Genomic DNA, 16,192 nt, shown 5'->3' with positions numbered 1-16,192 from the left:
AACATTTTTATGCCGCCCCATTCGCCGAAGCCTTGGGGCGGCTCACATCATAATGTGCTCTGCATATAAGTTAAATAGGCAGGGCGACAGTATACAGCCTTGCTGAACTCCTTTCTCAAATTTGAACCAATCAGTGGTTCCGTGTCCAGTTCTCACTGTTGCTTCTTGACCCACATATAGGTTTCTCAAGAGACAAATAAGATGGTCAGGTACTCCCACCTCTTGAAGAACTTGCCACAATTTGTTGTGATCTACACAATCCAAGGCTTTAGCATAGTCAATGAAGCAGAAGTAGATGTTTTTCTGGAACTCCCTAGCTTTCTCCATGATCCAGCGTATGTTGGCAATTTGATCTCTAGTTCCTCTCCCTCTTTGAAATCCTGCCTGTACTTGTGGTAGTTCTCGGTCCACATACTGCTGGAGCCTAGCCTGTAGGATTTTGAGCATCACTTTGCTAGCATGTGCAATGAGTGCAATGGTGCGGTAGTTTGAACATTCTTTGGCATTGCCCTTCTTTGGGATGGGAATGTAAACTGACCTTTTCCAATCCTGTGGCCACTGCTGAGTTTTCCAAGTTTGCTGGCATATTGAGTGTAGCACTTTTACTGCATCATCTTTTAAAATTTTGAATAGCTTAGCTGGAATACTGTCACCTCCACTAGCTTTGTTGTTGCTCAGATTTCCTAAAGCCCATTTGACTTCACATTCCAGGATGTCTGGCTTGAGGTCAGTGACCACCCCATCGTGGTTATCCGGGACGTTAAGCTCTTTCTTGTATAGTTCTTCTGTGTAATCTTGCCACCTCTTCTTAATCTTTTCTGCCTTTGTTAGGTCCCTGCCATTTTGGTCCTTTATCATGCCCATCTTTGCATAAAACGTTCCCTTCATATCTCCAATTTTCCTGAAGAGATCTCTGGTCCTCCTTATTCTATTGTTTTCTTCTATTTCTTTGCACTGTTCATTTAAGAAGGCATTCTTTTCTAGCTATTCTCTGGAATTCTGCATTCAATTGGGTGTATCTTTCTCTTTCTCCCTTGCCTTTTGCTTCCCTTCTTTCCTCAGCTATTTGTAAAGCTTCCTCAGACAGCCATTTTGCTTTCTTGCATTTCTTTTTCTTTGGAATGGCTTTAGTTGCTATCTCTTGTACAATGTTGCAAACCTCTGTCCACAGTTCTTCAGGCACTCTGTCGATCAGATCTAATTCCTTAAATCTATTTGTCACCTCTACTGTATATCCATCAGGGATATGATTTAGGTCATACCTGAGTGGCCTAGTGCTTTTCCCTACTTTCTTCAACTTAAGCCTAAATTTTGCTATGAGAAGCTCATGATCTGAGCCACAGTCAGCTCCTGGTCTAGATTTTACTGGAGCTCTGCAGCCAAAGATGGAGAAGCTCTATACAGAGCACATAGTCAGTCTGATTTCTGTGTTGACCGTCTGGTGATGTCCATGTGTAGAATCGTCTCTTGGGTTGTTGGAAAAGAGTGTTTGCTATGACCATCGTATTCTCTTGACAAAATTCTACCAGCCTGTGCCCTGCTTCATTTTGTACTTCAAGGCTAAACTTGCCTGTTATTCTGGTTATCTTTTGGCTTCCTACTTTAGCATTCCAATCTCCCATGATGATAAGGACATCAGTTTTTGTTGTTAATTCTAGAAGGTGTTGTAGGCCTTCATAGAACTGGTCAACTTCAGCCTCTTCAGCACCAGTGGTTGGGGCATAGACTTGGACTATTGTGATGTTGAATGGTTTGCCTTGGATTTGAACTGAGATCATTCTGTCATTTTGGAGATTGTATCCCAGTACTGCTTTTCCTGCTCTTTTATTGACTATGAAGGCTACTCCATTTCTTCTGAGGGATTCTTGCCCGCAGTAGTATACCTGATGGTCATCTGAATTAAATTCCCCCATTCCTGTCCATTTTAGTTCACTGATTCCTAAGATGTTGATGTTCAGTCTTGTCATCTCTTGTTTGACCACATCCAGCTTGCCTTGATTCATGGATCTTACATTCCAGGTTCCTAAAGAGTATAGATCTTTGCAGCATCGGACTCTCCTTTCATCACCAGATACATCTGCAACTGAGTGTCCTTTCAGCTTTGACCCAGTCGCTTCATTCTTTCTGGCGCTACTAGTACTAGCCCTCTGCTCTTCCCCAGTAGCATATTGGACACCTTCCAACCTGAGGGTCTCATCTTCCAGCGTCATATCGTTTTGCCTTTTGGTACTGTCCATGGGGTTTTCATGGCAAAGATACTGGAGTGGGTTGCCATTTCCTTCTCCAGTGGATCACGTTTTGTCAGAGCTCTCTGCTATGACCTGTCTGTCTTGGGTGGCCCTGCACGGCATAGCTCATAGCTTCATTGACCTACACAAGCCCCTTCGCCATGACAAGGCAGTGATCCATGAAGGAGTTCTGGAGAGCTACCTCCTGTCAAACCCTGGCCAGCTAGATGTATCCAAGTGTCCCATTGATAAATCTGTGTAAAGATTTCTGATTGTGTAAGCAGTATTTTATTACTCAGTTTAACCAACCATACATCTATCTTAGTTTGTTCTGTCAAAGGCTACTCTGTGATCCTTGAAGAACTTCCCCCCCTTTCTTTCTTCAGCCTTTGCTTGGCAAATTTACCAGTCAAATTGTTAGGTATGAAGCCCTGATGGATCATGTGTCCTCCTTACCTAAATCCCCCCTGTTCTTCTTTATGGTCTGTTTGACTCATATGTGTGCAGAGATGTCTGGAACATTCTAGAGCCAAACAGAACTTTAGGCAGAACCTTTGTTCACCTGGATCTGTCTCCTGCCTGCCTCTCAGTTCCCTTTTGTCCACTGCGGCAACTAGCAGCACAGGGAATCAACTTCTGCTTCACAGCTTCCATTTAAAAAAGCAAAACAAAACAATTCTGGTTCCCTCTGGGATGCTGAAAATAACTTATTTCCTTTTGTCTTGCTTTTCTTTCCTTCTCTGCATTTTCCCTTTCAGGAACACATAGCCTCCAAGGCCACCTTCAAAAAATGTACGTCCCGTAATGGGAAAATACTGTCAACCAATGGACATTCAGCTATTTGTTGTTCCTTCGGGAGGTTCCCAAAGGATTCTCTCTCCCATTGCAAGGCCTTCACCAAGCAGACCAGGAGGAATAGAAGAGCATTTCTTCAAGCCCTTTTTTGGGAGCAATTGCTGAAGGTGGCTGATATAACTGTACAAAATTGGCCCCTGCATATTGCCTTGACCACTTTCAAGAAGACATTTTGCACCTTTCTTAATTTTCCCAGCTCACATCATGGAGAGAGCTCCTGGGCATCAGGTTCACTAGCCCATGGGCATGCATGCACACACGACCCTTCCCTACACTAACTGCTCAAGATTGTCCCTCTGGTGCCTGTGGTTAAAAGCAAGGTGGTTAAAACAGACCAAGTTCCAAAGTACGCAACCTGTAGGTGACTTCTGTGAAAAGAGGAAGTCAACTCATTAACTCACTTGGCCCTGATTCAGCCACCTGTGGTCAGTACAGTGCAACATAAGCTCTTCTGTATAGCACTGTGATCTTAACTCCCCAGATGATTCTAGTGCCTGGCCTTGGTACTGGGAGGTGAGTCACAAAATGCTTCTCACCAAATTGTCTGCCTGAAAATATAGCTGGCCTCAGTAGGAGCACCCCTTGTTGGCATTGTCAAAATCATCAGGAAGTTTCTTTTGACGTAGTTGCAACATGCCATAGGACAGCAACAGACACTCCTGCTACCAGTTTCCTCTATACTATTTTAAGGACCACTTACCACCTGGAGGACATTATTACTGTAGTGATACAGAATGCCCACACTACTGTCCACAGTGGCACCCCCACTCTGCACTCTTAGGATGTCCTAAACCAACACCTCTCATATGGTAGGTATCAAAACCAGCAGAAGCCCAACTTGGGCTTAATGAGCCTACTACTCCATCTCCACCCTCCTCTTCTGGGGAGCTTCAGAATATCATTCTGAAAAAGCTGCCTGACTCTGCACCAGCCATACTTTCACTGCTGGCAGTTCATCTTACTCAACTATCTCTACTTCCCAACAATGAGCCACCATCATTCCGTCACTGATAAGACAGTTACTCTCACTTTTCTTCTGCTTCTTCTATCAAATCTTCAGCATCCTGCCCAGATTCTGCAATGGTGGGGAGGGTGGGGAGAAAAAGCTTTATCTCCTTCAGATTATATTATATGCTGAGCAAGTTTTAAGAATGGCCAAACGCCTTTGCCAGGATCATAGTTTCACCAGCTCCTGTTCTGGACCCAGCAATCTTACCTTGGTACCTCAAGACCAAACAGATTTAGTCCTCACTTCTATTAAAGTATATCTGGCAGTGATTTCAGGGAATTGTGTGAAACATCAACAGTTTTATCAGTACATCGAACATCAAAAGTTGGCTCCACCAACTAGTATCCATGAATGGCTTTTCAAGTTCCTCCTTGAAGCCTGACTGTAGGATGACAGTAATGGCCAAACCGCAGGAGCGGCGAGCAATGGACAACGCTCAACTTTTCACCATGAAATTGGTTTTCTAAATTGCTGCATTGTGAGCCGGCTGTGTACTCTACTTGAGAGCCCACAGTTACTTATTTTTTATAAGGACAGGATAGTACCACCCTCAAGAGTGCTCTTTTCTTTTGAAAATCATCTCTCAACTACATTAATTCATGTCTATACCACCCAATAGCTGAGGCTGTCTGGGCTGTTAACAAAAATTAAACACACACACACACACACAATTTAATTTGTTCACAATTAATTAACAAAACCATAATTGCAATTGCTGTGATTCAGCAGAGAAGCATAGTAGAGGTAGAAAATAAAATGGAATATATAAAAACAAAGTTAAAAGTTAAACCATTAAAATACTGGGGAAAGGAATACAAAGAATACCTCTTTGAAGAGCTCATTCCAAAACTGGGGTGCCACAACTGAAAAGGCCCTCCTCCTGGCAGCCACCCAACTCACTTCCTTGGAAGGGGGTCCCAGAGAAGGTTGCCTGAAGATGACCTCAGGGCCTAGATAGGTACATAGGGGAAGGGGCAATCTCTCAGGTTACCTGGCCCCAAGCTGTTTAGGGATTTGAGTGTAGCGCTTTCATTCTTTTAGTCTGGAAAAGGTATTTCTAGTCATCAAGGGAGTCTTTCCCTTGTCAGGGAAATTTATGTCAACTAGCATATCCAACAGCTGATAGTATTTCATGATTGTTGTGAGTTTGCCCATTTATTACACACCATCTGGATGTTGAATATAGTTCTTGCTTCCTCTGAACTGTTAAGCTGTGAATTATTGTGGGATCTCTAATGACACTCACTACCTCATTGTTGTTTCAGTCTTCCTTCTCCTCTTTCACCGAATGTTTATAACCCGTCTCATTTGTTTCACAAGTATGTGTACCTTTATAATCTGACCTGTCATTCCTTGCTACTCTGTTCAGTCTGTGTCCACTCTCTCATAACCTCAAGTGAGTTTTGTACTGGGAGTTTATAATATGTTGTCATCTGCTCCTATAGCTTTTCCTCCTTTGAATTGTATTGTGCAGTTAATAGGCCTTCCCACTTCTGTTTGTAATGCAGAGTTCTGCTTCAACCTGCGTTGTTCCATGTTTGGCGTTTACTAAGGGTTGGGATACTTACATGACTGGTAGTTAGAAAATCTGTTAGCAGCTGATATTCACTGTGATCTTGCAGTTGGCCATAAAGTATTGGCAATGGGATGAGATCTTGGGATCAGCATGTAAACTATAATATTGTCCGCTCTCTATGAGAACAACATACCTTGACCCAAATGTCCTTGTAAGCTTTTCTCTATTGTGTATCTTAATATGATCCCAAAGCTGACAAATCCAGTCATGCTTTATTTATAACTGGATGTCCTGGAGAGAGGTACTTTTCTGTTGTACCAGTGCAGGGTTTTCCTTAATCCCTGCGGTGGAAAGGTGTTGAGAGGGAAGCAGGTGGGCTTGGAAGGGAGTGTCTTTGTGCGTGGTGGTGAACACAGTTGTTTTGTGGGTGTCCTGATCCAGGCCACTATTGTTGTCTGTGTGCTGCCTCTGTTCTCAGAATTGGTATTCCTGTGTCTATCAGTTGCTGAGAATCTTGGGCAGGTGGAACTCTGCTTGAGGGAATCTGTGAGTTTTCCACCTTGTCAATGGAATACTAGACTGGATAGATGCAGCATGACTTTCTTATGTTCTTCTGCACTTCTGAGCAAATAAAAAGCAGAGGAGCAGCTGCATGCTGTGGATTTAATGTGTGGTTTGATCCTGAACCTCTTTGTATTTGAAAAGTGTAATTGAATACCCACCACCTGCTTCTGTAAGAAATTGAGCCCAGCAGTCTTTTCCACCATTGTTTATTCTCTTCCCAGTGATTTCGGTTGTGAAGTTATAGAAAGATACTATGGAGCACTGTAACCCAATTTGTTCCTCCTATACCGGAGTGCTGGCAAGCACAGTTTCCCCTTCACTTGTTCTAGCTGAGTGCTCCCCCTACCTTGCCTTATTTTCCCTGGAGATTCTAGCTGAATGTCTCTCTGATCTCCCCACATGCGGTGGTTGCTGTATTGGATGGGCTGCCCTTTCTCACTTTTCCCTACTCACTCCTACAAAAGAGAACAATCTTAACGTTTACAAACCACTTTTCTGAGGTCAAGGTTGGTGCAAAAGTGGTGACTTCCTCATAAAATTGAAGCTAAAACAATTAGAAGTACTTGTCCATAAAGAACAGCTCATCAAAACCAGAGCGTAGAGAGCTTTTGTTTCTGCACATTCCAGTTGGCACTCTGTTGTTGACCTTGAGTTAGTCTGGGAATAGACAAGACTCCTTTTTTGTGTTCAGATGGGTTGGTTCCTTGGATATCTTTGGTTGCTTGTATCTGCAAATCAACCAGACAGTGACTAATATTCAAGAGATTCTCTGGACCAGGGCCCATTGTTTGGAAAGCAAGCATGTGTAATACTGCTTTCTTAGTCACCATTTGAAGCACTGTCAGCCTAAATTACCTTCAATCCAACCTCCCCCCCCCCCTTCCTCCTCTTGCTTTAGCTTTGCAATGTTGGTTGGGATACTCACACTGGGTAAGTAGGTTAAACTAGATTACTGTACTTTATTGTTCAAAAACTGCACTAATAAGTAGATTAGTTGCCCATAATGAAGGATTGTTCTGGCTGGTGTCTTAGTATAGTCTGTGTGCTAGGCAAACATACAGGTCCTTTGGAGCTATTTAACATTGTAGTGATAGGATTTAAAGCAACCAAAAAGATATTCTGGAAGAGGCACTTAGAGACAAATACAGACTAGGAGGTGTTCTCTCTCTCTGACCCAGTGTAGCACTGGGTAATGTAATCTATCATTATTGCTCAGCGGTCTTTAATTAGGGAGAGGATGAAAATAACCTTTTTGCAATGGGCAAAACAGTTGAGAACAGTGAAACCGCACATTAGTAGCCTCAAGGCAGGGATGGCCAACTTAGAGTTTAGCCACTCTTTCTCCCCCCCCCCCCGCTGCCCCCATTTTTGCTTGCAGGCAGTAACTTGGAAATGAACCAAGCCATCTAGTAAGGTGGGCAAGCTGCATAAGAGGTCTCTGTGATAGCATGTGAATGCAAACACTTGAATATCATTTTATCATTCAGATAAAATGGAGAGGAGTGGAAGATTATAGAAGCCACTGTGGATTCCTTGCAAGAAAAGGAATATAAACACAATAAATAAATACAATCCTCACCTCTTTTAATTATTGGATTAATATTCATTGTTGTAATAATGTCCAAGCTCCTGGGTTGTACAGAACCCATTTTTATTGTTTTCCTGTCTATTCTGTGAAGAGCTGCCAACTTAAAAACAGCCCTCCATTACTCATATTTGGAAATGTATTTTTATGACTGTAACTTGGTGTAATAGATTTGCTTTTAATACGTTATGATGTGCTTTTGCCTTTAACAGTCTCTTAACTACAAAACAGCTTAAAACGTAAATGTCATTTCACAGAGGTTTACTTCTAAATTCATTAGGGCCATTGGATTCATTTCTGGCAGCCCTGTTCTGAACTCCATGCACACAGTTTCTGAATTCAGCACTATGGGAAGCCTTGCTGCTTATCTCCTAGGTCTCACCCGTACCCTGTATAATTTTTTCTGAAGCACTCAGTAATAAATATTTCATTAACTCCTTTCCCTGTTCTGTCATCTTATAGTCATTTCATAGTGGTCCTTTTATCAGAGCGCTTGGCAGTTGAAGCATTTAATAAGCCTCTCTTGGCCTGACTCCATGAATCGCTTGCTCACTTGGGACTCACCTGTACATGCTTGACAGTTCTTAATTCCCAGGTACAGTCCTACTTGGGCCATGAATTGAGGGTGCTTATCGGCTTCCGTGCTACCAGTTTCAAATAGTCTGTGCATAGAAATGCCACTTGTAGACTTTCGGCAAGTCTTCCTTTACACTACCCTGATGTTAAAAGCAATGAACTGAAATTAGCCTCTCCCTAGCATTAAGAAGTTCAGTAATCAACCCATTTTCCCTCTTTTGGTTCCATTTGGTCTTTGCTGTATCTGCATCAGTTGCCTGACTGTAGATTAGGGGAATTGTCTCAAACAGCACTCTCAAATTTAAGCTGTTCACTTCAGTGGAACTGACTTAAAAGTTGTAGAGATAAAATGAGAGGCTGGCAGGGTAAAATTATAAGAAGGCTCCGGGCCATGGTTGAGGCTAGGCTTGTCCAGGCATCTGGTGGGTCCATGCCCCTGTAAGAACCTGCTGGCAAGAGCCCCCCAGAGTTGCTCCTCTTCCTCGCAACTGTGCCCTGTTTAGCCACATGTGTCTCATTCTGGCACAACAACAGAGCTAGTGAGAAGCTGGATCCATACGAGTAAATGTCATTGCCTGCTTGCTTACCAACATTCTGCTGGCTGAGAAAGCAAGTGGTGGTGCTCATGAGAGAAAGGAAAGAACAGCAGCAGATGGTGACAATGAGAATGAGAAGGTAGACTCATGGAGGGAAGAAGCCCACAGGGGATCCCTGGCTCAAGGACCCTCGAAATTTGTGGGAGGCATTGAGGAGAATGCATTCTTCCCAGGACTTGGGGGAGACTAGATGTGGTCTGAAGATAGTGCCGTGGGCCCTTAATGTACTTCACAGTCTGCAAGGACAAAACGCTTTTCAGAAAAAGAAATATGTTCCTTTGGGGGTTCCATTTTTGATACCTCTGCTGAACAAGATTCTTCCAAATCTCTACCCTTGTCGAAAATTTTTACAAAAGGTGATCTGAAGGCTTCAGTGTGATTCAGTTCAACCTGAAGGAAACTGACCTTGCCAAATGGGAGTTGGGAATGGCTGAGCCTCCTGAAGCTTGGGAAGAGGGGAAAGAAATGGAATCCATAAAAATAGGTATATGGGAAAACTTGCTAGAAGCAGTTGCTGACTTATGAGGTACAGTGAGTAAACAAGGGAACACTGTTCAGATGTACAAAGCTATGGCAGGCAGTCTGATGATACTGGTTCTGCTTTTGACAAGAATGTGTGCATTGGCATTGACTTGAACTGATGAGCCAAGTTATGAACCTCCAGAGGTGGGTGTGCTGGGTTGATGGGATTAAACTTAGAGAGCTGTGTGAACAAAGGATGAACAGAAAAGTAGAAAAGCAACTGAAGGCCATGGTTTGCCTGTTGTACTTTGGAATCCATGGTTTGGATTCTCAATCGTTACAGCTGGTGCAAGGTACCAGAGACATCCTGTAGAATAATAAGGTTGTAATTTGGAAAAGACTTGTTCTGCTTCAAAATATAAATAACATATGCCAAACCTGAAAACTTCTGTAACCTTAAAAATCCTGACATTAACTCATCAGCACTGTCTTCTGTAATTGCAGTTTGGTGCAGAATTTCGAAGATTTTCTCTGGATCGTTACAAACCAGGAAAATTTGAAGACTTCTACAAACTTATCCTTCACATCCACCATATATCCAACATGGAAGTAATGATTGGATATGCAGATATACATGGGGATCTTCTGCCTATTAATAATGATGACAACTTCTTCAAAGCTGTTTCAAGTGCAAACCCTCTACTTAGGATTTTTATACAAAAGCAAGGTAAGAGGAAATGGTTACTCATCTGCTGAAAATTTTAAAAAATTAATCTCCTTATTGTTGTTCAACTGATTTCTGGTGTTCAAAAGCCCCAATTAAGAGAGGAATTAAACATTCCTTAATAGTATGTACTTGGGATAATTTGCATTTTCATTTCATGAGTATAGCAACCACCAGACTCCTATTAGCAACATAGCTTCAGAAATTTCTTTTCTCCTATGCAGAAAATGTAAGTGGGGCTTTAAACCACTGTGTTTTGTGTGCATTTGGGTGGTGGAGGTCTAGCTTACCTGTCTACCCAGGTTGTCTCTCCAGCTATCCAATATGGAAACTGAACAACACAGAGACAAAAACTTCATGTTGGATTCTGTATATTTTAACAGAAATGACATTTTGGCTTGGTTGCCCAGCTTATCTGGCTTTGCAGTTTTATTATTCAATGCATATTAGCAATCCAGAGGTGAATTGCTAAAGTATCCTTGAGCTGCTATATTCTAAAATGCATTTAAGAAACAATTACTTTGTTTCCATTTGGTTCTGTTTAGGATCACTTTAAGATAACTTGTCTAGAAGATACAGAGGCACACAAATGAGAATACACTGTCTAGAACAGAATAAAGTTGAAGCAGCAGGAATAACAAACAAGACCTTGTACAGACAAGAGCCTAATATTATGTCTGCGTGTACATGAAAGGGAGGGAGAAAAAATTAATGTGGTTTAATTATGATGTAGGGCTAGGGCTCAGACTGTCCTAGTTTTCACAGCTGGAATGTTGGAAAGTGTTATGAATAATGGCTAGTAACTCGTGGCAATCATAAAGAACAGCATCTTATTTTATCATGGGAGAGTAAATTCAAATTTACTAGAGCCCTTCCACATCGATTCTGTTCTGCAAAATAGCCACACTTCTTATTTAGCTTGAAGATGGTGCTGGAAAGTTCAGAGCCTGATGACCTTGCTTCACTTTGTTGCAAAGATCTCTTTAAAATATGTAGAAAGGCGAAGAGAAGTGAGTGGGAAAGTGGCTCAGTGTTGAAGAATTTTGAGGAAATCATTATGCATTTGACTGTCATCTTTTGGAGGTGGTTGAATATTACACTTTATGCTGTAGCCAGTAGTAAAATCTGGTTGGCTGGAATAAATTTTATCAACTTCTGGTTTTTCTTCCCCTTTTTTGGTATTCCTTACTAGCCATTATTATTATCCAGCTGCAGTGTGCAACTTTATAGCTTTAAGGGAAGAACTTTTAAAACTTGGGAGTTTATGTGAATAAATACATGTTTTTGGGAGTGATAGATAATCGTAAAGTCCTGCAAAGCCCTGGACTGTGAAGTGTGGTCCCAAGGGAGACACAATTGGCATCAACCTCGCTTTCTTTTTGCCACCCAATGCACAGGCATTTTTTAAATTTTGATTGAATTTTGATTCATCCGGTTGCTGGTCAAATCACTTTATTATTTTCTAATTGTTTTGTTATATTGCATTTGCTTGTTCTAATGTTCCACACACGGTGTCCTGGGATTCCTTGCGAATATTCTGCATGATGGTCAGCTGTATGTAAGTGGTCATTTTACTCTTTGTGTCGAGGACCAGAGCCCTCAAAAATTCTCAAGCTGTGAAGTGGAAAAGGGTGTTTCTCTGCAACCTACCTTGCCACTTTCTGGTGTCACTTCTCGTTCTGGTTGAGCAGGTTGGGACTAGATTACCGTCTTGGACCAATATCCGTGGCTCATTTCAACTTCAAGGGAAGTGCACAGATGTTCTGCTCTAGGGTTTTTCTGCTGAGCTTGCTGAACCATCAGTGCAGCTAATCGCAATGGAAACAGATGGTTTTCACAGTTGGCGAAGTTAGTAGAACGCATGTGGACCTGGGTTTAAATCCGACATGAGTTTGATTGAATGGCCTTGGGGCCCATTTCGTACATTTAGCCTTGGCTCACCCTTTGCAGAATGGGAATGATACCTTGCTACATTATGGTGATAAAGAAGGAAATGTTGTCTGCTTTGGGAATTAGATCAGAAGCCACAGCTCAATACAACTCTAGGCAAGGTAGAAATGAACTGTCCTCCTTCTGCCTCTTCTATGGATGGAAAAAGGTTTATTGTCTTGAGAGGGACTTTGTGCCCTTTGACCGCAGTGGCTGTGAAGGAGGAGTACTTCAGCTTGGTTCAAGTAGGATGGGTTTTATCGGCTCTCAGGCAAGCACGAGTGGCAGAGCTGCGTTCGGCAAGGCACAGACTGTCCATGCTGTTCCAAGGCCAGTGTGCAAAACATCATCTTATGGCATGTGCCCTGATTTTCTTCTATTTTTCTCTCCTCTTTCCCTTTCCCCACTCATTTCTGGCCATTTATCACAAGAGGCGGCAGTCATGTACCGCAGTAGGTACTTAGTAAGCCTTCGTTTTATGAAAGTAATGGAAGCCATGTAGAAACACATACAAATAAGAGCCAGTGTGGCATGGTGGGAAGAGTGTTGGACTGGGGAACTGGATGCTCCAGGTGTGAGTCCCTACTTAGCCATGAAGTTCACGGGGTGATTTGGGACCAGTCAGGGACTCTTAACCAGGGTGGATCTGATTTAAATCACATTTATTTAAGGCACCATTAAATCACTAGTAAGTAAGACTAGATTTAAATCATGGTTTTCTGCATAATTTGCACACAGGCCTGCCTTACCTGTAGATAGATAGATGAACGTCATTAAAATATTCTCAAATTGGGTCTCTTTTACAACCTGCTGCCATTATAGGTATTCTCCTCCAGGCGAGGAATAATATGATAAACCTAAGGCTATACAGAAGAAGATTCAAAGATTTTTGGAGAACTCTGCTCAAAAGGTTTCCCTTTCATTTTTGCTGCTCAGCACTTAAGAAGTAAGTGGTTGATTCTGTGTACCTTGATTTGCAAAGGAACAATGGAATTGAGGTCTTTATCTCTAATCTGTGTATATTGTAATATTTTTGCTGTGAAGAAGAGGCCCATGATCTCTGCAGACACAAATTCACAGTTTTGAGAACTGTAAAAAAACATACCTTTTTAGGATTTTTTTTACATTTAGCCTGTATGCTGAGGCCCTTTTTAATTGTTTTTATAGATATATAAATTATTATGTTTTCATTGGTCTTTAATGTGTTTTTACTGTTGGAATGTTTTACATTGTAAGCCGCCTAGAACGGACTTGGTAATTATAGGTGACCTATAAATATATGTAAATAAATAAAACCAAGCATTTGTGATAATACCTTCTAGATAGAAAAATTGCCCAGTAAAACCTCTGAAACCTCAGGAAGAGCATGATGCTCTGAATGGATTAATGGAATCCATTTACCAAAAAAATTAAACATTGCATGAATATACAGCCTCATGCTACATAATTAAAAACTAATTCTTATTTCAGGATAAATAGCCTTTGGACTATAATGTATCTTGAATAGAAAACTCCCTTTAGTTATTTTTTCTTCAAAAACCATTTTGTTTTTAAAAAATCCAATAAAAATCCAATTTAAATTTTAAAATCAATTTACATAAAATTTTATTTAAAAGCAAATTGCCAGTGTTTCAAGGAGACATGATGTCATTGTTATTGGTGACTTCAATTTCTCCAAGATATGGTGGGAGATAAATTCTGCCAAACACGGCCCCTCCAAAAGATTCCTTACCTGTGTTGCTGACAACTTCCTTCAACACAAAGTGTAGGCAGAAACAAGAGGAATGGCTATCCCTGACTTGATACGAACCATCATAGAAGACCTACTGGACAAAATATCAGCTAAAGGACTTCTGAAAGCAGTGACTATGTCACACCTGAAATCTTGATTCTAAAGGAAGCAAAAGCCCAGTGTAGATAACCATCTACCCTGGATTTTGGGAAAGCCTTTTTTAATAAACTCAGAACAATGATAAGTAGAGTCTCATGGCAAGTGACTCTAATGAGAAAAGGAGTCGAAGAAGAAGGTTTTTTTTTTTTTTAAGGAAATTCTAAAGGCACAATCACAATTCCAACAAGGAAAAGGGGTAGAAGACAACAGAGGACCATGTGGTTCACAAAAAGCATAGAGATGGTCTGGAAAATAAAAAAGGACAGGTATAAGAAGTGTAAGGAAGGCCAGGCCACAAAGGAGGAATACAGACAGGCAGCACAGAATTGGAGAGATGGCATCGGGAAGGCGAAAGCTAGGAATGGGCTGAGGCTAGTGAGGGATGCTAAAAGCAACAAAAAAGCCTTCTTCAGATATAGCGAAAGTAAAAGACAGAGGAAAGAAATGGGGGTTAACTACCATTTATGAATGGCAAAATGAGAACAGATGACAAAAAATTAAGAAGGCAGAATTGCTCAATTCCTACTTTGGCTCAGTCTTCTCCTGAGAGATCTATGACCTTCCTGGTGAAGGGGAAGCACAACTGAAGGAGCAGGATGGCAGCCCAAGACTGGCAGGCAGATGGTCAAGGATTATCTGATTGGGTTGAATGCGCTCCTGTCTCCAGGGCCTGACGAATTCCATCCTGAGTCATGAAGGAGCTGCCAGAAGAACTCTCAGAACCACTGTCTGTTATCTCTGAAAAATCATGGAGGAGAGGAAAGTGCTGGATGACTGGAGAAGGGCCAACATTGTCTCTGTCTTCAAGAAAGGAAAAGAAGAAGAAACTGGGAACTATAGACCTGTCAGTCTGATATCAATCCCTGGGAAAATTATAAAGCAGTCAGTCTGCAAACACCTTGAAGACAATGCAGTGATTACTAGAAGCCAACGTGGATTTCTCAAGAACAAATCCTGCCAGACTAATTAATCTCATTTTTTGATTGGGTAACCTCCCTGATGGACTGTGGACAATAGTATATCTTGATTTAAGCAAAGCTTTTGGCAAAGTTCTCCATGATACCCTGATTAGCAAACTAGCAAAAAGTGGTCTAGATTGAACAACTATCCAGAAGGTCCACAGCCGGCTGCACAATCGAATGCAAAGAGTGCTCATTGATGGCATCTTCTCAAACTGGGGAAAAGTAACAAGTGGGGAACCACAGGGCTCCCTCCTGGCCCTAGTCCTGTTCAACATTTTCATTAATGATTTGGATGAGGAAGTACAAGGAATGATGATCAAATTTGCAGAGAACACACAACTGAGTGGGGTAGCTAATACCTTGGAAGACAAAACTAGATGCACAGTGATCTTGACAGAGTGCAGGGCATGGTATAGTAGACTCAAGTTACAGAAGGCCAGATTCTGGCTGGATATCAGGAAAAATTTCCTGACTGTTAGAGCAGCATGACAATGGAACCAATTTACCAAGGGAGATTGTGGACTCCCCACACTGAATGATTCAAGATTGATTAATTACATTTGTATGCCACCCCTTGGCCCATAGGGCAATCTGGGCAGCAAGGCTTACAGCAAGGCAAAATTTGACAGTGTAATCAAAAATCTACAATAGCAAAAGTACAAAATCAATATAAATGCAATACTGTACTCATAGTAAATACACATTCAAATATAATATTAACAGCAGAGTGATACAAAATCAAAGTTACTTAATACAATAATCTTCATAATGTTAAATTATGAAATACAACTAACCCCACCCATTCAAACCCCCATGCAAACCAGCACAGATTAGCTAAGAAAACACAGTCAGCACAACCCTGCCTCAACATTTCCCCTTCACCACAACACAGCAGAAAAAATTCCGGTCTTTGGGGCCCCACCCAGAGGGCAGACCCAGCTGGTCCTACTGATGTGTCTCTCCCCTCCTCAGTGGTGCTGGCACATCTCCCATGAATGTGATGCCAAACCAAGGAAGACGTGGTGAATGCGCAGGGAGAGCACAGCTAGCCCCCCGCACTGGTCTGCAGTAAGCGGGATGTGGCGACGGAAGTGGGCAGGCAGGTGGTCAGCCACCTCAGAGGGATGGTTTAACTAGGAGTCCTGCACTGCGCAGGGGGTTGGATCCTCTGGCCTTTTCCAACTCTATGATTTAATGATTCATTGACTGGTATTACTATTCAGACTTTAGCAACAGCCTGACGCAGACATGGAGCAGGTGAACACACTTCCTGATGTGCTTGCTTTCACCTGCTT

The 16,192-nt window shown here is 41.9% G+C and overlaps 1 protein-coding gene across 1 annotated transcript in view; it reads left to right on the top strand.

Moving 5' to 3' along the window:
• The window catches only part of PARD6G (par-6 family cell polarity regulator gamma), a 94,570-nt gene that overhangs the window by 14,064 nt on the left and 64,314 nt on the right, over nt 1-16,192 (top strand). The window contains exon 2 of the mRNA XM_044426494.1: nt 9,896-10,118. Coding sequence (XP_044282429.1) covers nt 9,896-10,118 — 223 coding nt within the window. The remainder of the gene's footprint in view (nt 1-9,895; nt 10,119-16,192) is intronic.

The sequence above is a fragment of the Varanus komodoensis genome, unplaced genomic scaffold (genome assembly GCF_004798865.1).
Source record: "Varanus komodoensis strain SLA01 unplaced genomic scaffold, ASM479886v1 scaffold17, whole genome shotgun sequence".
NCBI lineage: Eukaryota > Metazoa > Chordata > Lepidosauria > Squamata > Varanidae > Varanus > Varanus komodoensis.
This window is presented reverse-complemented; position numbering and strand designations above follow the sequence as displayed.